This window comes from Notamacropus eugenii, chromosome 5 (genome assembly GCF_028372415.1).
Source record: "Notamacropus eugenii isolate mMacEug1 chromosome 5, mMacEug1.pri_v2, whole genome shotgun sequence".
Lineage (NCBI taxonomy): Eukaryota > Metazoa > Chordata > Mammalia > Diprotodontia > Macropodidae > Notamacropus > Notamacropus eugenii.
Genome location: NC_092876.1, coordinates 460,631,704 through 460,658,960, shown reverse-complemented (window position 1 = coordinate 460,658,960; position 27,257 = coordinate 460,631,704). Strand labels below are relative to the sequence as shown.

General features: G+C 40.5%; 1 protein-coding gene across 2 annotated transcripts in view; it reads right to left on the bottom strand.

Annotated features, from left to right (window-relative positions):
- Window positions 1–1,208: 1,208 nt before the first annotated feature.
- Window positions 1,209–27,257, bottom strand: part of COL8A1 (collagen type VIII alpha 1 chain) — a 222,784-nt gene continuing 196,735 nt past the window's right edge. The window contains exons 3-4 of one of the 2 annotated variants that reach the window (XM_072615369.1): window positions 9,419–9,737; window positions 1,209–4,105 (exon numbers count right to left, since the gene is read on the bottom strand). In XM_072615369.1, the coding sequence (XP_072471470.1) occupies window positions 2,199–4,105; window positions 9,419–9,734 (2,223 nt within the window). In that variant the 5' untranslated portion in view covers window positions 9,735–9,737 and the 3' untranslated portion in view covers window positions 1,209–2,198. The remainder of the gene's footprint in view (window positions 4,106–9,418; window positions 9,738–27,257) is intronic. The other variant, XM_072615370.1, reaches the window with a different exon arrangement.

Below are 27,257 nucleotides of genomic sequence, written 5' to 3'. Positions count from 1 at the left end.
TAGGTCTCTGGGTGACTACTTGAAAGTAATTTAAATGTTTTTTCCCTTTTCTGAGAAATAAACCTGTACAAAGGTCCTAACCTGATGCCTTATCTTGGTATGAAGAGGACTCTGGGTTCTTGAAGGCTATCCCAGTGAAGTGAAAGTCATGGCAGGTCAGAACCATATGGCATACTGGGAGGACTTCAGTTGTGGGCCTGCTAATGGATTATAGGACTATTTTCTGAAAATCAACTTAGCTAAATTTGCTGAGGCTTATCACCATACTGGCGGCAAGGTGATGAGATTTTTCAATGGCAGCGGCTCTTGAAGGTCACCTATTAAATTTAGAGGAGCTAAAATCCAGACTGAAGCAATTAAGAAAGAATTCTCTGTCTTCTTTGTAGCTGCAGTTTCACAGCGGCAAGGATACCTATGCTGACAAAATTGTAAATTTTTGAAGTAGTGAAATAAGAATTGTTGGGGTTTTTAAAAAGAAATTTTTTTTTGGTCTAGTTCTATAACTTTCATTGATGTGGTGAACTAACTACCAGAAAAGAAATTCCTCTTGCTGGTGCAGATCGGGCACCGTTCTGCAAGTTACAGTTTTAAAGTTGCCTCGGGCACCTTTAGAGTTTAGTGATTTGTCTAGGTCTTCCTAACCCCTAGGACATCTCGCTATCTCCTATGTCACACTGTCACAGAAGCACACTAAAGTGTAGAGATGGAAATGCACGTACGTCAGACTGCAGTAAACTTTCATCATGCTGTTTCTTTCATCTATAGGGCAGCGTAAAAATCAAGTCCTATCTTTGTCCTCTGAAATTATAACTGGGTCTTCTGTAGTTTACTTCTGTAAGAACAGTTCTTGACGTCCTGTTTCAGCACATACTTCAGAAAACCATCAATGTACTTACTTCAAAGTTTCACATATTGATTTTCAAATAAAAGTTTATCATCCCATATAATTCTAAAGGTTTTTGCTCTGTATATAAAGGAATGGTTTAGTTTTTTTAAGGTACATTTTATCCTTAAAAAAGTTTGAACTGATTTGAGATAGTTATTGCTATAGGCAAGAAAGTCCCTTCAACATTGAAAAGTGATTGAGAAATTGTGGTTTGTCTTTTCTCTGGCTGTGGCTTCACAGTGGCAATTTTTTTTTTATAAATATACATTTGATATACAATTGATACCTGCTAATGAATATTATACAGAGTCTGAAGGCTACTGGGGTGGGGTGGGGTGGGGAACACTTATTTCATTGACCCCAATCTCTCCTCTCCCCAAATAACTTCAGGTTGTTGTGTTCTATTTTTTATTTGGTCTGGTTAGATCTAGTAAGAAATAACAGGAACCAAAACATATGGAAGAAACCTCAGGGGAAAAGATATTTCAGGAATAAACAGGTTAATCACCATTCTCATTTCCCAGCGATCTTGTAAGCATCTTGAGGATACAGCCCATGACTTGCCTTTTTGTGTCCTCCATGGCCTTTCTTGCAGTGCTGGGTACATTGTCTCCACATCTTCTAGGTGACTTGTTGATTAATAGATTCAGTGGCTCCCACCAAGTGACAACCCTGCCCCAAGTGAGAATCCTGCTGCCAAAACCCCAGCAGTTTATTGGAAGGGAGCTATCCTCTGCATAGTCTACATTGCCTTAGATTACCTCTGCAAGGGCAGTATGACTACATAATTGCCCCCCTTCCTGTGTTTCACTAGTAAAATACTTGTGAAAATATGGGGTAAACAATGCAAGTAAATGTGGCATGTGATTTGTTTTGGTCATTGATACTTCTTTAAGATTTATTCTCGTGTAGTTTTAAGTAAACAGTATGAATGAATGACTTGTGTTAGCAATGATCCTTCATAATGAAATGTTTTGACTGAACTTTAGAAAGCATGGTATTGTGGAAGTGTATAATGTATATTTGCTAATATGATTTCAGTGGGTACAGAACATCTGTTAGAAATGTGATACATAGATTCTTCCTGTCATTTTAATAACAAGCTCTGCAGAACATTAAACTTGCATTTTTATTGTTTTTGTTTTTTGGCTTTTTTGTATATTATGGTCCAAACTTCCATTTAAATATAACTTTTCAACAGTATAAACACTCCGAAGCAATTATGTGTTTTGTGTTTGATTTTGCTTTCACTTCGTTTTGTTTTCTTTCGCTGTCTTTTTTCCTTGTGTTTTTTTTTCTTTTTGGTTTAAATTTACATGGGATATAATAAATATCCTGAAAAAGAAGAATGGACATATTGTCCAGCATACAGTCCAGCAGCTTGCTCTGAAGGCATCTGGAGAAAAACCCGGTCTCCGGGTCTCAGCTGCAGCACAGCGCTCCCTGATGCCTGGTCAAGAAAGCCCTTTTTGTACTCGTCATATGTGTACATCATTGGATCGTTGTTCTTGAACAAAGCCACCCACACGTTTCCGCCTTTGCAGTGGACATGGTATGCAAAGTAGTAGACACCAGGGACCTCACAGGTGAAGATGCCCGTCTGGGGGTTGTAGTTCTGCCTTCCGTTGTAAAGCAATTTGTCAAACTTCACTGGGGCTCCCACTGGTGGGAAGGGTGTGGTCAACTCTGCTGTAAATGCAGGCATCTCATAAGCTACGCCTCCATTTTTGCCTTTCTTGCCCGCATAGGCATGTGGGGTTTTCACTCCATCAATCCCTGGCCCCATTTCTGGCAAATACTCTCCATGGGCTGGTGGTGTGGGAGGCATCACAGCTGGGGGACCTGGAGGACCTGGAGGTCCTGGGGGACCTGGAAGGCCAGGCTGGCCTTGAGGGCCCAGAGCCCCAGGCTTCCCTGGTGGTCCATGCAATCCTGCTACCCCAGGCTTTCCTACCCCAGGGAACCCAGGAGGACCTGGTAGACCTGGTTCTCCTTTGGGGCCTGGGATTCCAGGAGGTCCAATTGGACCACTTGGCCCCCCAATTCCTGGAATTCCAGATGGGCCTTGTAAACCCTGATCTCCTGGGATTCCTGGTTCCCCTTTAGGTCCAATGAGCCCAGGGGCTCCAGGGATGCCTGGTAAGCCTTTAAGCCCAGCTTCTCCTTTGGGCCCAATTGGACCTGGCAGACCTCTCATGCCTGGGGGTCCCACTTCACCAAGGAAACCTGGTTTCCCTGGGAAACCCTGTAACCCTGGCTCACCTTTGGGACCCAATGGTCCTTGTGGCCCCATAGCTCCACCTTCTCCTTTGGGCCCTGGGAAGCCAATAGCACCTGGAGGTCCCATGGGACCTGGAATTCCAGGCAAGCCTGGCTCACCTGGGGGCCCTCCCATCCCAGGTGCACCTGCAGGACCTTTCTCTCCTCTAGGTCCAAGAGCTCCAGGAAGACCCCCCATACCTCGGTCACCCTTAGGCCCTGGGAAACCTGGTTTCCCAACCCCAGGGAGACCAGGAGGTCCTGGCAACCCAGGTAGTCCTTGCTCCCCTTTACCACCGGGAAATCCAGGTCGTCCAGGGATGCCATCCTGACCTGGCTTTCCAACTCCAGGCACACCAGGTGGTCCTTGAATTCCAGGTACACCTATGGGACCCTGTGGTCCTGGTTCACCTTGAAGGCCTGGTTTACCTAGAGGACCCTGTGGCCCTGGGAATCCTGTCACTCCTGGTTTTCCTATTCCTGGAAGCCCCACAGGCCCAGGAGGTCCATGCATCCCAGGGGGACCTTTTAGTCCTGGCAAACCTGGCATCCCAAAGCCCTTCTCTCCTTTAGGCCCTTGAAGACCAGGAAGTCCTGGTTGTCCTTTGGGTCCTGGTTCACCCTTTGGTCCTGGTTGTCCTGGTAGCCCTGGGCCACCTGGTTTTCCAATACCAGGAAGTCCATGAGGCCCTGGAGGTCCCTGTGGTCCTGGCATGCCCATAGGTCCGATCTCTCCTTTTGGTCCTATTTCACCCTTTGCCCCAGGCATTCCTACGCCTCCAGGTTTTCCTGGCATTCCAGGCATACCTGGCTTGCCAATCCCTGGATAGCCTTGTGGGCCTGGTTTTCCTTTGATTCCTGGTATCCCTTGGCCTGGTAAACCTGGGGGTCCTGGTGGTCCTCTTGGGCCAGGTTCTCCACGGGGACCTTGTTCTCCTCTTAAACTGGCTAATGGTATTTCTATTGAGAGAGAGAGAGAGAGAGAGAGAGAGAGAGAGAGAGAGAGAGAGAGAGAGAGAGAGAGAGAGAGAGAGATGCATGGTGAGATCCATTCCATTAGCCTTAACTTCAACAAAACTGAGGCCCTGCTTAGTTCAGCTAAATTAAGACACTATTTATTTAGGAGAATAATGAACAGGGATGGAAAGAGTAGGAACCATGTGCCATACTTTTATAGAAATATAGTGAATAAAGCTGACGCTTCATTGAAGGATAGTTTTAGAATATGAAAAGCTCTGATGTTTTGTTTTGTTTTTTCCTTTTGGGGCTGGCTAGTGAAACAGCACTGCTCTTCCTTCTGACTTCCCAAGAAGCCAGTCAGCTATACTCAAAACACAACAGACATCCTTGACTCTTCTACAGGAATCTTTCCCGATCTCTCTTAATGCTAGAATCTTCCCTCTCTTCTTTATCTGCTATTTATCTTGAATATAGCTTATTTGTACATAGTTGCTTGAGTAATGTCTCCCTCATTAGACTGAAAGCTCCTGTCTTTAGACTCATTTTGTATCCCTAGTACTTAGCACAATGCCTGGCACTTAGTTGGTACCTAATAAATATTTATCGACTTCCTTTGCTCTCCTTCAGCCTTTACTTCTAGTCTATTGACAAGTCCTGTCTATTTGATTAAAACAGTATCTCTCACAGTCATCCCTTCCTTTCCATTATCCACATCCCTCCCTGAGTTCAGACCCTCATTATTTCTTATCTTAACTGCCATAGTTCCCTCCCAGCTCATTCTCCTCTAAACCATTCTTCATGAAGTTGCCAAATTAATCTTCCTAATATACATTTTGGATCCTGCCATACCCATTGCTCAAATATCTTTGATGCTTCTCTATTGTCTTTGGAATAAAATTCAAACTCCCCAATTTAGTGTTCAAAGTCTTTCATGTTCTGTTTCTTGCCCTCCCTTCTATTTATAACTTTCTTTTATATTAAATTTCAGATAAGACTCTCCACTATTTGGGAGGCACATCTCAGGCTTCCTCTTCATGACTCATATCTGGAATACATTCTTTTGTATCCTTCAAAGCTTGGTTTCAATGACATCTCCTCCTGCAGAGTCTTCTTTGATCCTTCTAGACAGAAGTGATTGCTTCCTCATCTGAAGTCCCAGCATACTTTGATTGTGTACTCACTTATTCTTAGTTATTGAACCATACTCTGCATTAAATGCATTTGTATACTTATCTACTCTCTTCTACTAGAGTATAATCTTCTTGAAGGTAGAGATCCATTCTCCTTATCTTTGAATCACCCTAAGGAGCTAATTAGGGGCAGCTTGGTGGCCCAGTGGATAGAGTGGTGGGCCTGGAGTCAGGAAGACTCATTATCCTGAATTCAAACCAGACACTTATTAGCTGTGTGACCCAGGGCAAGTCACTTAACTCTGTTTGCCTAAGTTTCCTCACCTCTAAAATAAGCTGGAGAAGGAAATGGCAAACCACTTCAGTATCTTTGTCAAGAAAACTGAGGTCATGAACAGTCAGACACACCTGGGAAAAGCCTGAAAACCAAAAGGAGCTGAAAAGGAGCTGTCAAATGTCTTGTGCATAGTAAGCTATTACTATTTTTTTTAAATGAATGAATGAATAAAATATCAGATGGAGGGAAGATGTATTTTCTATCTTCTCAACTGTGAGTATAGGGAACATAGGATCATATCCAGAGCCAGAAGGAACCTGAGAGATCATCTAACATCCTAACAAATAAGAACCTGAGATATAGGTGGGGTAAGTAATCTGCCTAAGGGCACAGGAAGCAAATATCAACGGTGGGATTTGAATTCAGATCCTCTGACTCCAAAGTCAATGTTCTTTCTACTGTACCTCATTGGGATTAATATGCTGGGATTTTTGTAATTACGTGTGTCTCCTCACAAAAGAAGAGAACCGTTCTGTTGTGTGTGTACAGTATTGTAATATTTCACTCTGCCCTTCTGTCTAGAATTAAAGAGACTTGCTGAAGTCTTCTGAATTGTACTTTTCTTTCCTAAAGTCCTTAACTGAATAATTCAATATTGTAATTCTTTGTCACAACTCTAATTTTAGTCATAAGAACAGATGACTATAAGTGATCATTGTCAATAGCAGTAATGAAATTGAGATAAACTCAAAATGCAAAAAATTCTTGGTTTTCTATACTAAGTTGGGTCATGAATAAATGAAATATTAAGGTAATAGCAGAAATCCATTCTGGTTAATAGCAATGGCATTTCTGATCACTATATCTTTCTATAGGGACATTTTATATATAATTTTTATATTATCACATTATATATATAACAATTCTATTATATATGTTATTGTATACTATTATATATTATTTATATATATATTTCTGAGCACTATATTTTTATATCTATAGAGCTGCTAACAGGGAGCAAAATGACTTGATGTGGTTCTCATTCTTTCCTTTTCCTCTGTCCATTGCATGGTGCTGAACCGAAGCAGTACAGAAATGACCAAAGCAGAGGCATTAGTAGGGAAAGGAGGAAAACCAAATCCATAGTTTGGATTATCAGTCCCTGAACAGCCAAGAATTGACTGTAACTTCAGTATATCATATATTCCCTTACGAAGTCAATGTACTACTTTGTATTAAATTGTAACATCAGAGAATGAAGAAAGTAGGGATTCTTGGTACGTGTTCTCTTAGGACTTCCAGTTTTTTCCATCTACCCTTTAGCTAATTATTTTTTTAGGTATTACCTCCCCCAATAGAGCATGAGCTGGTTGAATTTTTTTTTTCCTGTTTGTATTCCCAGTGCGTAATGTTTGGCACGCAGTAAACACTTAATAAAAGCATTTTTCATTCATTTTCCCCTTGATTTTAGTTTTTATAAAAATGATTTCATAATTGCCAGATCTGATGGCTTTCTCTTAGTCTGCATCCTTCTTCACCTCTTTGTAACCTTCCACACTATTGATCACCCTCTTTTCTGCATTATCTAGGTTTCGGGGATACTATTCTCTCTAGGCTTTCTTCCTACTTGTCTGACCACTACTATAATGGTAATTTAAATGGAAATATCTTTTCCATTCATTAATAGGCCCATGTGACCTGCTTAAATCACATGGAAACTTAAGTTACATGTGGTGAGAGGAGCTTGATGAGCAGGTGGAACAGAAAGAGTGGAGCAGATCTGAGAGGAAGTTGGTGAGAGCAGTTGGGGTGGAGGAGAGAGAGGACTCAGGCAAGCACAGCTAGTGTTATGAGCGTTCACTTGTGGGAAGGCTCAGGCAGGGTGGGGAAGGTTTGGGAATGGCTTTGTCCCCTGCAGTGCTAATGTGTATTGATTTCTTAGTTACTATGATGGATCTGGCTTTCTGGTGTCTGAACAAATATTTTTCTTCTGCCTTCTATATGGAGAGTCTATTATACTTTGTGATTCAGAACTATGTCCTCGATGCTGTGAATATTGCCTGGGCAATACAACTCCTCAGTCTCCTTTTGCTGGATCCAGGTCATGTCTGTTAACTGTGGATATCCCTTAAGATTTTGGTTGCCTCCCACATCTAGAATGTTCTCTCTCCTCACCTCTTGCCTTCTTCCTTCCCTGGTATCCTTCAAGAATCAGCTCAAATCCCAGCCTTTGTAGGAGGTCCTTCTAGTCTCTCCCCTTGCCCTCTCCTGGGGCCTTCTGTTTAGACAATATATAACTTGCATGTGTATAGTTATTTGCATATTGTGCATGCAAATGGTTGCCCCCATTAGAATGTGAGCTCATTGAGGTAAGAGACTGTGTTTTTGCCTTCCTTTGTATCCTCAGCTCTTAATATAATGTCTAGCACATAGTGTGTTCTTAATAAATGCTTGTTGATTAACTGTCTGTTCTCTCTTTTTTAGAGAGAGAATCCTCCTAAGCATTGTGTCTTATTTTACAAAATGAGAACCTGAAAAGGTTTTAGCCTAAAAGGGCCAAGGTCTCCCACTGCATCCCGGGCCATCTCCAGTTGTCCTGATAGATATTTGGCCACTAGACTCAGATAGCTCTGGAGGAGAAAGTGAGGTTGGTGACCTTGCACCACCCTCCCTCACTCAAGTCAAAGTCAACTGCCAGTCATGTCATCATCTCCCTGATGTCATGGTCCATTTCGAGAATAAAGGACAAACACACAAGAACTCTTTGTACAGCTCCTGGTGCAGTGCCTGACACTCAGTAGGCATTTTACAAGGACAAACAGAAAAGTAAAAAGTAAAATTCAAAACATGCTTTTTTTTACCCTCTATATCCTTAGGACCACAGATCACAGATCATAAATGTAAACTAAAGGGAACTCAGAAACTCTATAGTTCAGAGGTAGGGAACCTGTGTTGCCTCAAGGCCACATGTGACCTTTGGACTGAGTCCAAGTTTTACAGAACAAATTCTTTTATTAAAGGGATTTGTTCTGTGATGTTTGGATTTAGTCAAAGGATCACACTTGAGGACCTAGAGGGCCACATGTGGCCTTGAGGCCCCAGGTTCCCCACTGTTGCTCTAGTCCAACTTCCCATTTTGCAGATTAGGAAATCTGAGGCCACATTATCTTATAAGCAGAGGTAATGTCTTCTTTATCTTTGCATTCCACTACCCATCCTACCTATCACAGTAGTCTATCCATAGCATTCACTTAATAAACACCTGTTGAAAAAAAGGATTTGGAAAGTTGTCATTTGTTTTGACTTTGCCCCTACTAATTCATCTTACATGCTTGGAGCCAAAGTAACTTTTCTGAAGGAAAGACCACAATGAGTCTTCTACTCAATCAACTCCAATGGCTTCCTACTGCCTGTTTAGCTTTCAGAAACCCTCTTCAACCTGGTTCCAGCCTATCTTCCCAGTTTCATTGGCCAGTGGCAATCCAGTCAAATTGTCCCTCTTTCTCCTCTTCAAACAACGCTCCATCTCTCTTTGCAGGGCTCTCCCCCATGCCTGGAATGTACTCCCTCCTTAACCCTGCTTCATAGAAGCGCTCTCTTCCCTTAAGATTTAGCTCAGGTATCAACTTCTGCATGAAGCATTTTCTGATGCTTCCCCCTGCTAGGGTTCTCACTTCCAAGCTAACTGGTATTTTACCACGTGTGTGTGTGTGTGTGTGTGTGTGTGTTCACTTTATACTTGTGCTGCATATATGTAGAAATGCACTTCTCTTCTCCCCACTAGAATGCAAGTGCTTTGTGTGTAGGGATGGTTTCATACTCATTGAGCTTATATCCCCAGCACCTAGCACTGTGCCTCCTATTCACTAGTTGCTTAGCAAGGACTTATTGATTAATTGATTTTACCTTTGCTTTTCTTGGGAGCTGCCTCCTTGCCCATCCTGGGCACCTGTGGAATTTCCTTCATATACTGGGGTAGGTGTGGGTATTCTTTGCCATACTGCATGGGGGGCATCTCCTTACCCATGGGAAGGCCATCTTTGCCCAAAGGCATGTGAGGTACTTGTTGTCCTAGGGCCTGGTACTGGGGTATCTGAGCTGGGATTTGAGGTGGAAGCTGTTTGATCCCATAATAGGCACCGCCATGAGTGGACCTGATGAAATTGAGATAAATGAGGATCACCACTGCCAGTAGCTGTAGAGGGGTCAGGGGAACAGCCATCACCTGTGGAAAGAAAGGGATGTATCAACATTGCGAAAATCTGAAGACTGATCCTGTTGGAGGTGCGATGGTCTAAAAGAGCCAGTCAAGGAAACTGATAATTCCACAAGAAGTCACCACAAAGGAAACTGAAGAGCAATGAAAGAGGATGCTAAAGGAAGAAGTAGGAGGAGTTGGCAAATGGAAGCAGAGGTTGGTGATGGGAGTAATATCCTCAGAAAGATCCTATGACCTCTTCCAACTTGGGATTTAAAGCTTTGAAGGAAACAATGATAATACTTTGAAAGATCTGTGGTTTCATGAGTCTACCAATGAAGATGGACAGTTAGTTTAAAAAAAAAAAAGGCAGTTTTTTCACCCATTGAATAGGATGCCTCCGTTACTTCAGTTCTCTCAGTTAGATGTAAAATTCAGGCCACCAAGGAACAAGAAAAACCTTCCTAATTAGAGAAAATGTGTATGATGTTATTATTTCTATGATCTCTAGAGGGAAATGCCGGTGGCTAGATGGTATAATGGATAGAGTGCTGAACTTGGAACTCAGGAAGACCAAGTTCGTGTCTCCCCTCAGCCCCAGATACTTGCTAACTGTTTGACCCTGGGCAAGTCATTGGCCTCTTTGTGAACAAATTGAGGGATTTGTACTCTGTGGTCTCTGACATCTTTTCTAGCACTAAATCTGTGATTCTGTAAGTCTGCAGCAAAACTTCCTTCATTTGGATTGCATTAATTCTGAGAGACCTTACCTCTAAGGGCCTTAGCTTCCTGATCTGTAAAACTATAGAGTTGAAAAAATAATTACTTCTACTTAAATGATTTTTGATAACTAGTTTTCAATCATTAATTTAAAATTTACCTTAGGACTATCCATGAAGGGAATGTTTATTAAGCAAATTCATAGTATTAGATGTCTGATTTATGCTGAGTATATTGTTTGCAAGTAAATATTATTTATTTGAATATGAAATCTGTGCCAATGCAATGACTTTTTATCTGTTTGAATTACACGTTTTGTTTTGAAGACGAGTAGTTTTGTTGCTAAAAATTCAGAAGGAAAGATTTAAGTAGGATTGCCCAAAGTATGGCTCAGGATGTGCAAGAAGCTTCCTGAAAGAGACTGGGAACTGACAAGTCGGACCCATGGGTTCATAGGTCTGGAGTTTCCTTCTGCTTGCCCTTAAGACAGAGACCTCCTGGCTGTCCTGGGAACGGGGAGAAGAGAACCTCTATGATTGTACTGAGGATTTCTGCTCAACATGTAGACATGACTGGCAGCTAACTTTAGGATTACAAAATACTAGGAGGTAGTGGCTCCTGGATACTGCAACCTGATATTCTATCTGAGGTGCCTGGGACCAAAGGAGGAGGATCTAAGACTAAGGGAGAGACAACCAAGACCCTAGAGCTAAGGTGGGACTTAGGAACCTAAGGAGGAGAGAAGGACCCGATTCCTTAAGAGTATGAGCTCTTGTGAATCCCCGGGACTTGGGGAATGAGAAGGATCTTGATGAAGGTATGGGTAGTTTCTCATCTATCCTACAGGTTTCCCTTACTTTCCTTAGTTTACATATAGCTTTGAGTATGGTTCCTTGACACGCACTCCTCTTCCTCTGACCTCTGTAGCAAATGGTAGATATGAGGTTTAGGAGTTACCTGGCCATACCCCCCAAAAGTAGGATAAGCAAGAGGAATATGGGGAGATGATTAGAGGCAGAAGTCTATAGGAGGCCTTAATGTTTTCTCTTTCATTTTCCCTATGTTCAATATACTGTATGACCACAGTATGCTGAGTACCTGTGTCCTGTGCATGTAGGGGTTATTAAAAAAGAAAGCATATTAAAGATGTGGATATTCCTTATCATTCCTTAGCTAAATTTGAAACTAGCCAATCCCACCACTTAAAGTTATGGTGACTTGATTATGGAGTGGGGGTGAGGGTAGGGAGAGAGTGGTTTAGGTGTTTGCAGGCTGAGTGTCCTTTGGTGACCAATGTTGAGACTTTGGGGAAGCTTAAGTTCCAGTGAGCAACTGAATTGGCTGCTGAATTGGTACCTCAAGGAGAGCATTATCTAATGAGCAGCTCAAATAGTACAGCCCCTTGATAGTTAATATAGCAATGCACTGATTTTTGATGCCTTGAGGAAGATGGCACATGAACCAATTGGGGCTGCTTACATGACTGTGGGGCCCTTTATATCACGTGGTGTATTCACAGCGTATCACACTAAACTGCTAAGAGCATTTTATAAACATTATTTCACGCGATCTTTACAACAGCCCTGGGAGGTGGTTATTCCTATTTTACAGATGAGGAGACTGAGGCAAACAGGTTAAGTGACTTACCTACGATCACACAACCAGTAGGTGTCTGGTGCCAGGTCTGAATTCATGTCTTCTTGATTCCAGACCTGGCACTCCATCCAGGTAGCAGGCACTGCCTACTTGTTTGTGGACACTTTGTCCATAAAGTGTCATGCATCTAAATTACATGGATCCCCTTCACATAAAAGCAGAAGAAAGGAGCTACCTTGGAAGTCTGGTGGTATTCCAGAAAGTATATGAAACGTAATCTTAGTCGATGATCACTAGATGGCAGACTAACTCCATGTTGTTAAATTGGGTTCTATTAAGAGTATACTCATTTAACACTGGGAATGGGCTTTCTTTTCTTATGGATCCTGAAACTCAGAAAATAATTATGTATTTACAATATATGAAACAAAGGCCTCTTGTTGTCATGGTGTTCATTCAAAGGGAACCAAATCTTTTATTAGGAAAACTATTTAGAAACAACTTGAGTTTATTCTGGAGGGAGTTTGTTTCCTGGATTTCTCCCACTCGTAGTTGCTTTTTATTCCGTCCTTTAGAATCATTTATGTCATCCTGTTGGTATATAACATTAAAAATGCGAGAAGATATGTGTCACTAACCAATTCACTAGGTGTCTCAGGTACAAGCCTTACTGTTCTGAAATGTTTCAAGTTTCATCATGGTATCTTTTTTGATCGGGAAATCAGAACAAATAGACGGCTGCGAAACTTTTAATTCTGTAATTTTCAGTTATCAATTTTAGGAATATTTTGTTCACCAAGACAATAAGGTGTACAGTAGCAAAGTGATAGGAGATAGAATTAACTGATTATCTTTTCTTGAATGAATTTCTGCCTGCTGTGTTTCAGCTGGAAAAGACTACCAAAAAATTAATAGTTATATATTCATAAATAGAATATTTTTTTCCAGTTCACTCGTTGATTCATCATGGGAAAGCAGCAGATATTATAAACAACACCCAACTAAGTCAGTTAAGAATAGAAAAAAAAGCGTAGCAGTTGGATTAGCAGAGCCACTCCATCCTGTTATTGATGAGGAAGCTGAAGTCAAATTTGATGAATTAGCTGAGACCACACAGCTAGTAGGGGAAGATTTAGTACTTGAACTCATGCCCTCTGTCAGAGCATGGAATATTATTTCTGATCTGCCATGGTGATCTCCAGCTATGAAACAATTATCTTTCAAGGCTTTGAGTATAATGCCAAGAATGTTAAGGTTGGTTTGAGATGGGAGAGAAAACTCAGCTAAGTTGCCAAAACCTAAATGGCTGTGGCGTATATGACAGAAACAACTTCTGGAACATGGTAAATTTGTATATTGTCTTGCCAGAGCTCTTGGCATTTTGCTAACACTTGGCAGCTAGGTGGCACAGTGGAAAGAACGCTAGACCTGGAGTCAGAAAGATATCTTCCTGAATTAAAATCTGACCTTCAACAGTTACTAGCTGTGTGACCCTGGGAGAGAGAGTCTTAACTCTTTTTGTTTTGAAAAAAATATTAATTAGCTTATTTATTTTTAGTTTTCAATATTCATTTTCATAAGATTTTGAGTTCCAAATTTTCTCTCCCCCTCTCCCTTCTCCCCTCCTGAACACAGCGTGCAATATGATATAGGCTTGTTTCCACATTAGTCATGTTGTAAGGAAGAATTAGAAATAATGGTAGGAACCATGAGAAAGAAGAAACAACAAAAGGAGAGAACGCAAGTAGTATGTTTCAATCTGCGTTCAGACTCCTTAGTTGTTGGTTTTTTTTTCTGGATTTGGAAAGCATTTTCCATCATGTTAACTTTTAACTCTATTTGCCTCAGTTTCCTCATCTGTAAAATGAGCTGGAGAAGGAGATCTTTGCCAAGAAAACTCAGAGTCAGGTATGACTAGTTGTATGACCCTGGGCAAGTCCCTTGACCTTTGTCTGTTTCAGTTTTCTCAACTGTAAAATGGCTCATTATGGCATCTACCTCTCAGCTTTCTTATGAGGATTGAATGTGATAACATTTGTAAGACATTTAGCATGGTGTCTGGCATGTAGTAGGCACTTAATAAATGCTTATTCCTTTCCCTTCCTTACTAGTACTCATTTTGAGTATATTACATTACTGTGGGCATATGAGTAGGTTTTTTAAAAATTATTTGTAGTGTTTCAATATTGTTTTAGTTGTATCAGGACTCTGTTTTCTTTTGATATTTTATTTCATGATTTTTTCATTTCCACAGACTTAGGAATGAGTCTATTACATCCAAGATCCCCCAAATTTCATGGGATATATAATTAGCTTAATACAAATTCATGTTAAAGTTGGAATATATTCATTTGTTCAAAATTCCAAAAACATTAGTTATACACATTTTCGTTGTTATTGTTGAATTGTTTCAGTTGAGGTTTTCTTGGCAAAGATATTAGAGTGGTTTGCAATTTCCTTCTTCAGTTTATTTCACAGATGAGGAAACCGAGGCAAACAGTGTTAAGTGACTGGCTCAGGGTCACATGGGTAATAAATATGAGGTCAGATTTGAATTCATGTCCTCCTTACTGCAGGGCAGACAATTTATCCACTAAATCACCTAGCTGCCCATGTTATACACATACGACATTAAAAACATTGTTTTTTTCACTAAGAGAAATTCAAAGTTTAGTTAAAACATGTCCCTGCCCTGATGGAGTTTATAGCCTAGTAGAAGAATATGACACGGATAGAGATAATCTACAAGATTATATAATGATCAAGAAAGGATGATGCAAAATGATTTCAGGAGTTTTCTAGTATATTAAGCGGAAAAATTCTTATACTGTATTTTTAAGCTTTGGTCTAGGCAAAGAATAATATCATTTCTAGGCTTTAACAGACTAATGATTCCAGGCAAGAGAGCTTATCTCAGGTTGTTAGCAAATATGTAGCAGTATTCCTTCTGCCTTTACCTCCTCCTCCCTCCCCCCTTTATCCATGATGACAAATGATCCGATCCATTGAAGGGAAACATCCTGAAGGAGAAAGGAGATTGAAAAGTAATACCAACAATTAGTAGTGTTAATACAACACAAGGAAATAAATAAACAAATGGCATCACCATATATGTGAAATGCACTTTGCTGTGACAGATAAACCTAATCAAAGCAGCAATATGGACCAGGATCAGAACCTTGCCCCTTTATCTTTGTTCTTGTTTCCAACTTACCCAGTTGGCTGGGTCCTCATTCAGGCAGCTCACACTACCACCAGGTTGTGCTTGTCCATCATTTTGGAAGAGGACTGTGACATCAGGGAAATGATGACATGACTTGCATTTGACTTTGATTTGAGTGAGGCAGGGCTGTGCAAAGTCACCAGCCTCACTTTTTCTTCCAGACCCATCTGGATCCAGTGGCCAGATATTCAGGCTAGATCCCTTTCCTTTTCTTTCCCTCCTTCCTTCCTCCCTTCCTCCCTCCCTCCCTCCCTTCCTTCCTTCCTTCCTTCCTTCCTTCCTTCCTTCCTTCCTTCCTTCCTTCCTTCCTCCCTCCCTTCCTTCCTTCCTTCCTTCCTTCCTTCCTTCCTTCCTTCCTTCCTTCCTTCCTTCCTTCCTTCCTTCCTTCCTTCCTTCCCCTTAAACTCATTTCACTTTGGAGCTCATAGATTGGACCACAATAAATCTCTGCCCAAGCACCAGTTAATGACTATATTTTGGGCCCTCCAGGCTCAGAGTGAATGTCGATAGTAACTTTCTCTTTTGACCTGCAACTCTAAGGGTCTCCTCTCCCAGTTTGATTTTTTTTATTTTTTTTAAATTAAAGGGGCCATTCCTTGACTCAACTCTTTAAGAGGCCTATTCACTGAATGAACACTACTTTACTCAAAATGAGAACCTGAAAAGGCCTTAGTCTAAAAGGGTCTCCCACTGCATCCTGGGCCATCTCCAGTCATCCTGATGACTATTAGACTACTGGACCCAGATGGCTCTGGAGGAGAAAGTGAGGCTGGTGACCTTGCACAGCCCTCCCTCACTCCTATCAGTCATCTTAAATCAGTCATCATTTCCCTGATGCTGTGGTCCTCTTTGGAAAGGAAGGATAAACACAACCTGTTCAACCTATCAGTCAGAGAGAATCTTGTATACTAAGTGAGGGTCATAGCTCCAGCTATTGCATGGCTTCTGGGTTTCTTGTGGGGGACGGCAAGGGGGACCAGAGTTCTTGAATTGGATTTTGGGTACACAGAATTTTAATAAGAAGTTAAAAAGGAAGGCATTTCTAAAGCCAACAGTTTCTAACTCTAATTTAGATAATTGTTCAGAATCATAACTTCAAAACATCACCGAACAGGTAGTTAAAAGAATAGACTTAATCTGAGCCAAGGGGTGGTTTTTTACCTGCCTTTACTTAGATGCTATGGCTCATTATCACCAGTAACAATGTGGCTCAACCTGACTGTCAGAGAGAGGTTTTCTGGTTAGCCTATCTCAGTAGATACTGGCAGAGCCAGTAGATAGTATTGGAGAATGAAGAGCTTGTTGTACCCAGTAGATGGCAGGAGAGAACAACTTGGCAGCCAGAGCCTGGCAGGAACCACAAAAAATGCCCAGTAGAGAAGAGATAGGATGACCAGGACCAAGATGCCCGACTCCGAAAGCATGGGGGGAGGGAGGAGGAGAGAGAGCAAATGAGCATTTCTATAATGCCTACTGTGTGCCAGCCACTGTGTGCCAAGTGCTTTTTCAAATAAATACTTCATTGGATGCTCACAACTACCCTTCGAGGGAAGTGTTGTTATTATTTCAGTTTTACAGTTGGGAAATAGAGGCAAACAGAGGTGCAAGGACAGGAAGCTGAGACAAGACCCTCAGAGAGTGGAACCGTGATGGAACCAGGGGTATTAGCAGCTCTGTGATATCAGAGGAGTAAATGCGCTGTGGAATCATACATGCCCTAGTCACATACATTCTTCACACATGTGCCCTGCCTGCAATTGCCCTGGCAAAGTGAGTTCTGGGCATGTTCCTCTTTGTGAATATCCCCTGGTCATGTATCTCTATGTGCATATCCTTGGTATGTCCATGACTTTTTTCTGAATGTCTACTATCCCCTCACTGGTGGTATACTGACTTCTGGGATAATTTGCTCGTGTATCTTGGGAGGTTATTCTTTATTAATTTATTTGCTATGCTGTTTGGTTAAGAGGATTTTGTTTTGAATTAATGTGCTTGGAGACTGACTGGTGAATATAAATACAGTAGTGAGGGCTCATGAGCTACGGCTTTGAATGCTGAACACCCTTTAGTTCCTAGATAGTTATGCGTCGTGGCTATCTAGACTCAGAGAATGGTCTAAATGGTCTTTATGGTTTAAATAGCCCTGATGTTTCTTTGAGTAAGTACTTAGCTGCAAAGGGTGAGTTTCCATACGTAATACCTGTAACCTATATCCATGAAGTATTTTAAGGCTTACAGAATGTTTATGGCCCACAACAGAACATATGCCTATGTGCAATATATAATATATATGCATATGCATAATACAGTAATATATAATATGTAATACTATATATATACATAATATGCATACACATATGTGTATGTGCTATGTATTGCATATGTGTATATATAATATATAATGTGTGTATCTCTCTCCATTTATAGCTTAGCACATTGTAGGCACTTAAGAAATGCCAATAGGTTACCGATTGAGTGATTTGGCAGTTGGCAAAGTGCTTAAACATATGTTACCTCTTTTCTATTCCCACAACAACCCACCCTGGGAGGTAAATGATAGCATTATTTCCATTTCACAGATGAGGCAGAGAGAGATGTTAAGTGACTTGCCCAGTGTCACAAAGCTAGCAAATGTCTGAAGCTGGATTTGAACTTTGATCTCCTTAACAGCAGGTCCAGCACTCTATCCAACATTCTGACCAAGTACTTTTGCACCTAAGGGGAATACAACATGAATAATTTCCCCCTAATATGGCAGTTCTTCAAATATTTGAAAGCAGTTATCATATCTCCCTAAACTCTCTCTTCTGTAGATTCCTCTAACCATTCCTTATATGTCATCATTTTCTTACTTGTTACCATCCTGGTTATCCTGGTTGGGATGAGTTTTAGCTTATCAAGGTTCTTTTTTGGACAGAGTACTCAAACCTGCAGTCTAATCAGTGCACATCACAATGGAACTTTTGCCTCCCCTTATGTGAAAATTATACAAACTAGTTACTATACATGTACATATATGCATATATGTTGAATAAATATTAGATGAGTTTTGTTAAATCCAATATTTCACTCAAAATAACATTCTAAATCTCTATTCTGTTATGTAACATAGTAGCTATGCTTCTGACATTATGTTATCTGAAAATTTGATAAGTATATTTTCTATGTCTTTACCCAAGTTATTGATTAACAAATATTAAACAAGGCAAGGTCATGAAGCATGGCTTTTCCTAGGTTGCCATACATTCATGTCAACACTTCTTGGGTAAAATCATTTTAACCAACTGCTCAACTGTGCCAGTTACCACTCAGCCCATATTTGTCCATCTTGTTGACAAAAATACTTGTCAAATATTTAAATAAAATAAAGACATACTATGTTTAAAAGGTTCACCAGATCTACAAATCCAGTAGTATCATAGCATTTTATATTTGGAAGGGAATTCAGAGGTGATTCAATCCCTCCTTTTCTAATGAGAAAACAAAAGCCCAGAAAGATGATGTCACTTGTTCAAAGGCACACAGGGAGTAAAGAGCAGTATAAGATTTCAGTCCAAGAATGAACAGAGCTGGGAACACCTCTTTATTGTTGATCTCATCAGCTCTTATGGATTTAATTAACATTTCTCTGCAGATTGATCGCAAATCTAAAAATACAGCAATCTTTCTCCTGAGCCACAGTTTCACATCACCCCAAAGAGCTGGACAGCTCCATTTGGACGCACTACAGTCATCTCGCTTTCAGTGTGTTCAAAATGGACCTCATAATCTCACCCCCAAACTCCTTCTTCCTAAGTAAAACAAGTGTTTTCATAATTATTTCAAATATAATTCATTTCCTTTATTTTGTTATTTGGAGCATTGTTCTGAGGAGTCCATAGTCTTGACCAGACTGCCTTAAGGGACAAGGAAAAAACGGTTAAGAACTCATGAAGGGGGTGGGGAGGAGAGTTAAAAGGGGAAAAAGAGGAGGAAGTAGCAAAGAAAAAGGACAAAAAAGATGGCTCCGGATAGAGACCTAGAGTATACCCACAAATAGGGGTAGAACATGTCGGATGATCCATTAAGGGGCACTGATGAGTGGTTTACACAGCTCGGAGGAAAATTAGGGGAACACAGTGTTGTGGAAACCAGTGGAGAGGAGATACTGTGGAAGAGGAGAAGGTACTCAACAATGTCCGGTGCTACTAAGAGATCAAGAAGGATAAGGACTGAGAATGGTCCATTGGGTTTAGCAATTAAGAGATTACTGATAAACTTGAAAAAAACAGTTTCAGGTGAGTGATGTGGTTGGAAGTCAGACTAAGAAGTATTGGGAAGGGAATGGGTAGTAAGAAGGAAGAGTATGGTAGCTTATGAAGAGGCAATCAAGTGGAGGTTTTTAAAGTCTAGCAGTGGAGATGGTATAAAGTTAGATAGAGGATATCGAGGTATTTTCACAGACAGAAAATTAGTGAATAAAGAGTGAAGAGGATGTGACTGAAGGAACCAATTAAAGAAAACAGACAGTACAAGGAAGCAATAGATGGGTTGCTTTTGGCCAAAGGGGCCTTCTCCTCCTCAGATGTTGGAGCAGAGAAGAAGAGAATGAGTGATGATTTTGAATGGATTCAAAGTGTCAAGTTGGGAATAAGACAGGCTTTAAATGGATGGTTGCACGTCTTCTGTATATGAGGCAGAACCTCGCCTGAGAGGAAGGAGGTAGAGGCTGGCTTGAGGAAAGAAGAGGAGATTTGGAACAGATGCTATGGGGAGTTCTATTTAAAAAAATTGAGAAAGAGTAAATGCAACAATGAAATTAGAGAACAGAGATTGATTGTTAACCCTGTTAGCACAGTTATCTGACTTCTTCCAGTGATATTCCGTAGCACACAAATAAAAGTCTATAATGACAATATTGAATGATGGGATCAAACCAGGGGTAGAGTGGAAGGACAAAGGAAAGGGCAGAAGACAGTATGAAACTGAACTGATTAACTAGAGGTCTAAGATGTCATAGAAGAGGAAGGAAGACCAGAGCCGCTATGACAGATTGGAAAGCAGAGAGCGATGGAGTGACTGCTTAGTGTAAAGCTGAGTCAAGGAGGAACGCATGCTCCTGGTACAGGACACTCCATGTCCAGATACTGAGCATTTTCCCTGCCTGTTCCCAATGTCTGCAATGTTTTCCTCCCTCATCTCTGCCTCTTACCTTTCCTGGCTTCCTTCACACATCTCAACTAAAGTCCCATCTTCTTCAAAAAGCTTTTCAGAATCCTTCTTAATCTTAATGCCTTCTCTCTGAGATCATCCCTCAATTTATCCTACACATGTCTTGTTTGTATAGAGCTGTTTGTATGTTGTCTCCTACGTTAGATTGTGAGCTTTTTGAAAGCAGGGGGCTGGGATTTTTTTGCCTTGCTTTTCTATCTCCAGGGCTTAGCACAGTGCCTGGCATATAGTAAGCATTTAATAAATGCTAGGTGACTGACTTATTGAGTGAAGTGGAGGGAATGTTGTAATGCTTATAGTCTGAGAGAGTAATTTCAGCATTTCAAATCACAGACGTTGAAGATTTATAGGTGATGCTAAGACCAGGGATAAAATCACTCCTGTATGCAGCTGAGGTAGAGTCAACTTGGGAGTTAAGGAGACTTATGATTTAGAAAGAACAGATATTGGGCAAATTAAGGCTAGAATCCAAGTTTCCTTTTTGTTAGTCTAATATTCCTAGCATACCATGTCCAAGTTAGAAATGAGTTTTGTTTAATATGACTTATTTGTAGTAAACCCATAGAGAAGTTAATGGGGTTCGTTCTTTTCAAGATATGTCAATGTCAAATGACATTGATGGGGTGATAAGTTCTGGACTCCTAAAAGGAAAAGACCATGTCTTTGAAAGCAGCCTAGTCCCTGAATTTTCCAATACATTTCAGCAGCCCAGATCACTGCCCAAGGTTCACCTCAGCCTACCTAGATCACCTAACTACCTTACTTGATATTCCTTTAACCTTAGTCCACCCCAGACTACTTGCATACATAGAACACTCCCTGATCCCATCTAGATCACCTAATTCACCTACATGGCCTCCTTTCACTGCATAAGACCCACCCCAGACTACTTACCTCTGCTTAATCCCATGCAGATCTGTCCTTTTTGTATATAAGCATCAGTCTCACCCCCATTAAGTTGAAGAGTCTCTAAGAATCTCACTCTTGGCCTTACAATATACCTTGTCATTTGACTGGAAAGAAGGTTTGAGTTCTTGAATTCATTCCAGGCAGACACGGTCCTGTATCCTGACATTTTGGGGTTCCCAACAACCCCAAACCACATCAACATGTTTAATAATCCAGACTAGAATTTTTCTGGAGAATGATATCACCCTTATCAGTTTCTGTGATGAAAAGGAAGAATGAAGAGGAGCATGGGCAAATAGAGGAATTGATACAAAATGAAGTAATCAGTACCAGGAAACCAATGATTACAACAGTATTAGTCTCAAGAACATAAAAGAAACAACTTTGTGTATCTATGATGACCAAGTTTGGCTATGAAGAAGAGATGAAAAAATGACCCTTTCTCCCATCTTTGCAAATGGGGAGAACTGTCGGTATGGAACACTGAATGTACTTGGTTGATATTGAGAAAAATGATCTTTTTCTTATGTTAATAGCCAGTTTTTTTCTCCTTTTATTTCTTCATTCTCTTCAATCCTAGGTTGGACCCCACCCAACTGGGAGAGTTGATTTCTAATTAAAGGTAAAGAGAATTTAATCCAGGTAAATTCTGAATTTAATCCAGGTAAATTGTGCTCAATTTAAATTGGGTGGAGATAGATTTCTTTGTTTAGATTGCCTGGAGTGGGAGTGGTTTGAGATGAGTCTTTTTATCTAAGAGCTCAGACAAGATTAAAGTCACTTCAGAAAGGGCCAAGGAACTGTCAATATGGTGTTTGCTGCCCAACAACTCCAGGAGAAATGCCAGGAGCAGAATAGAGGTCTGTATACAACATTTGTAGATCTGACCAAGGCCTTTGACACTGTTAGTCATGAGCTCTTATGGAAAATTATGTCAAAATTTGGTTGTCCAGAGAAATTCATCAGTATTTACATCAGTTTCATGATGGCATGTTTGCCCAGGCTCTGGATACTGGACAATGCTCTCATGCCTTCCCGGTCACCAATGGAGAGAAACAGGGCTGTGTGATTGCTCCCATGCTTTTTTGACATGATGTTTTCAGCCATGTTGTCGAGTGCTTTTAATGAGGATGAACATGACACCAAGGTCAACTACTGTACTGGTGGTAAGTTCTTCGATTTCAAAAGGCTACAAGCCAAGACCAAAGTGGAGAGAGTGTTGCTGCATGATTTTCTGTTTGCAGATGATTGTGCACTCAATGCAGCCTATGAAGCTGAGATGCAACAAAGTATGGATCAATTCTCTGCTGCCTGTGCCAAGTTTGGCCTAATAATTAACACCAAGAAAACACAGATGCTCCATCAGCCACCACCACACCATCCATACATGGAACCATCAGTTACAACAAATGAAGAAGTTTTGAATGCTATGGATAAGTTCACTTACCTTGGTAGTGTACTTTCCAGGGATGTACACATTGATAATGAGGTTGATGCATGCATTGCCAGAGCTAGCTCAGTGTTTAGGAGGCTCCAAAGAAAAGTTTGGGAGAGAAGAGGTATTAGATTAACTACCAAACTGAAGGTCTACAGAGCCATTGTGCTGACCTCATTGTTGTATGCCTGTGAAACATGGATAGTCTACCAGTGCCATGCCAAGAAACTGAATCGCTTCCATTTGAACTGTCTTAGGAAGATTCTGAGGATCACCTTCCACAATAAGGTACCAGACCCTGAAATTTTTGCTCGAGCTAAACTGCCAAGCATTCAAACTATGTTTCAGAGAGCTCAACTCCAATGGGCTGGCCACTTTGTTCAAAAGCAAAATGTATGCTTGCCAAAAAGACTATTTTATGGAGAACTCACATGGGACAGGTGATCACATGGTGGATAGAAGAAGCAATATAAGGACATGCTCAAGGTCTCTCTCAAGAACTTTGGATTTGATTGTACAACATGGGAGACACTGGCACAGGACCATTCAGCATGGCATGCCCACATCAGAAAAGGTGCTGTGTTCTGTGAGCAAAGCAGAATTGAGACAGTACAAAGTAAACATAGGATGTGCAGATTTGGCGTATCCACCCCAAATGTTCACAGGGACTATCTGCGCCCAGCCTATGGTAGAGCATTCCAAGCTGGTATTGATCTGATCAGCCACAGTTGGGCACACTGAAACTTGAGTTTATCACAGTGATGTCATTTTGGTCCTCTTCGAGAATGAAGGACAACAACCAACCAGAAAAAAAAAGCCCACTTCTCATTACAATATGAATTCTCTCATTAACTGTTAACTAATTAGAATTGATTTTCACCTTCATGGACACTTCCTTTTCCAAAGATATTTAAATATTAATTTGCCTCCATTGGGGTCTTTTGTTTCTGAGAGAACCACTGACATCAACTTATTGATTATCTGCTAGTCTAATTAATAAATTGATCATTAATTACCCTGAAACCATGTCTCTTATGCCTTTCATTCATTTCAATATGTTGGTTAGCTTTGCATAACTGCTGTCTCGTTTTCTCTCTCTCTCTCTCTATCTCTTCTATATTTGTTATGAGGAATGGCTCACTAGGTAGGAGGTATGTTTGGAAATAGAGATGGCATAAAAACAAAAGCTCTCAATAACAATTTGAATTTTAAAAAAGTATGTAGTTTTTGGAATCTGATGTTATTCCTTCCCCGAATTTATGAAATAAGTAAGTGTGCTACTGATTTTTTTTTAATCAGTAGCACACTTGCTTATTTCTGGTCTGAGGACTTATAAACAGAATCTTTCTGATTCAATAGCTTCCCAAGTATCAGTTTTACTTTCTCCACAATTCTCATTTTCCTCTGTTTTTCTCCATTAACTCAGACCCTATTCTCTCCTAGATTACCCTAATTGTAATGGCCTTCCAGATGGTCTCCCTGATTCCAGTCTTTCCCTGACTCCATCCATCTTCCATACAGCTGCCTAACTGATATTCCTGAGACCACATCTGTTTCCTTCTCAGAGATCATCAGTAGCTCACCACTACCTCTAGAATAAAATATAAACTCTTCATCTTGGCATTTAAGACTGACAATTGCTTACCCCACTTTCCAGGGAGTAGTTCTTCAGGGCAGATTTCACAGCATTCTTGGGTAACCTGTTGCCATGTCTCCCTACCTTAACATATGCTTCCTAATACCAAAATTCCAAAAAACCTCTCTCCCCAAACTTTAAGCTCATTTCCTTTTTTTCTGTCCTGAGAGGAGGTGGAAAACATCTGGAGAACATTTTTTTTTCCCCTTGAAATAACCATTCACATACTTGAAGTCCGTTTTTAACTCATTTTACTTTGGCCTCTCTAAGCACAGTAGTTTCATCAAAGTGCAAAATAGTCTGAGCAATAAAAGATTCAGTGGGAGCCCTAAAAGAGAAACTTCTGAAAGTCATTTTTCCTCATGTAGTAAAATGAGCCCTGGACTGAGTCAAAAGATCTAATTTTCAGGCAAGACACTTCTCTGAACCTCGGTATAAAATGGTAGGTTGAGGTGTTGTAGTGCCTCAGGGGAGGACAGTGAGACCTAGATATGGATCCAGAATACTGCCTCTGCTCCTGATTACCTGTGTGGCCTTGGGCCTTAGTTTCCTCCTCTGTAAAATGAAGAGTAGGATTAAATAAATTAATTTAATTTATTATTTAAATAAATTAAATAAATAAGCATCTACCAAGTTCCAGGCAATGTGTTAGGTGTTTTACAAATATTAACTCCTTTGATCCTCACAACAACCCTGAGATGATCCCATTTTACGGTTGAGGAACCGGAGGCAGACAGTCATTAAGTGGCTTGTCCTACAGTTAGGACAAGTGGCTGTCTCAGGGTCCTACAGTAAGTAGGGTGTGAAGCTGAATTTGAACTTCCAGATCTTCCTGAAGCCAGATCCAGGGCCACCTTGCTGTCTTTGGATTGGACTAGCTGATCTAGGAGACGGCTTCCAACCTCAAATCTACAATCTCAGATGATCTCTAGTAATCCTATCCAACTCAAAAGTTCTGATTTCATAACCCTGGAAAGTACAAGTTGGGACAAAATCTGTAAGGTCCTTTCTGGTCCTCAATTCTAGGATTCTCTTTTAACATTTCTTAATGCATGTTATAATGAAGCTATTTTAGAAATGAAGAGTATCTGCCAACTCATTTTGTTGAAGGAATTCAAAAGGCCAAATAGGTTAGTCTACCTTCTCACTTTCAAATGTTTTGTGCTTTCTTGCTACAGATAAAGATGAAAAGCCTGAATACCTTAAGGAATACTGTTTGGGTAAATTTGTAGTCCAGTCTGATCAGAAGCCAGGCTTTGACTGGATTATATACTATGTGCATTTTAAAATAATAATTGTGTTTATGTAGGCTTTTATAGTATACACATCGCTTTCCTCAGAACAGTCCTTTGCAATAGGTAGTGTGAGTACTCTTATCCCCAGGAAACTGAGGTAGAACAAGGTCAAGTGACCTGCCCCTGTTAGTAAATTGCAGAGCTTGGATTTAACCAGTAAAATAGTAAAAGGAAGATTTTTGAAGAAAAATTAAGGCAGAAAACATAGAATGTGTGTGATGTATCTCTGTTAAGTTATATATTTCTTTGCTGTGGAAGAAATCTGGAATGCCAGTCTCAGCCTTCCTACTGCATTAATTTCATGTGCATAGCTAACTTTCCATTTTTGTTTTATTTTGCTTTGTTTGTGGGACAGATGCTGGTTATACCACAGTGGATTACCTGGGTCTCTTGCTTCTTTCTTTTCTCTTACCTATTTTCTGGATAATGCATTGCTCCAGAAGATCTTAGAAATAAGATGGAAAGAGAGAGTCAAACTTAAATTTAGTAATCTTATTTCTTAGTCTTAGTGAAGGGTTTGAAGAATGAAGAGTTAGTTATCAGGGAAAAAATTATGTCCTACATTTGGGATCAAAAAAATCAGTTGTAACGGTAAAGGAAAGGGGAGGTATAATTAGATGAAAGTTCATGTGAAACAGATGTAGCAGTCAGAGTGGGCCACAAGCTCAATACATGCCAATAAAATGACATGGCAGCCAAAAACACTGATTGAGAAGTTAGGCTGATTTAACCAGAATGGAGGTGGTAAAGGAACTACTACAGGTCTGGTGACTTCTGTTGTAATGACTTTCAGTTCTAGGTGTCATTTTTTAAGAAGATTATTTACGAAGGGAGTATGTCCAGAGTGGAACAGTTAGGTTGGTGAAAAAATTGAAGACCAGTGAGAGTCAGTAGAATAAAATAAAGAAGATTTGGTGTATATATTTAGGGGAGCAGATGCAATATCTGTCCTCAAATCCTTGAAAGGAGAAAAAAAAGAATGCATTCATACTGTTTGGTTCCTTTTGGAATGGGTGGAATTTGAAGAGTAGACTTTGAGTAGATTTCAGGAAAAGATTTTCTAATGATTAGGAATATCCCAAAAGGGAATGGAATGCCTTGAAAGGCAGTCCATCCTCCTATCACTAGAGGTCTGATCAGAAGGAGAATGACCCTCTGTCAGGGATATTGTAGAGGGGATGCCCTAGGGATGTTCTAGGCTACTTCTGAGGTTCCTCGCAACTCTGAGATGCTACGATTTTGCAGTTCTGTTCAGGTTCAAATTCATGGTCCAGATGGTCTAATTTCTATTATTGGACACAATCTTGGAAGAAGGGAGCCTTTGTCACCTCAGATGCTCTGGAGAGGGATTAAGTAAAGGGACCAAAGGGCGTGGGAAAGTGCCAATGTCCATTTCTACCACAATACAACTTTCTTTTCTACCATCCTGGTTGGAGACTCATCCTTATACTTTTGAAAAAAAAAATCATATCTCAAATTAGTATTGGGGATAGAATATGCAATCCAATTTTCCATGTGAGCC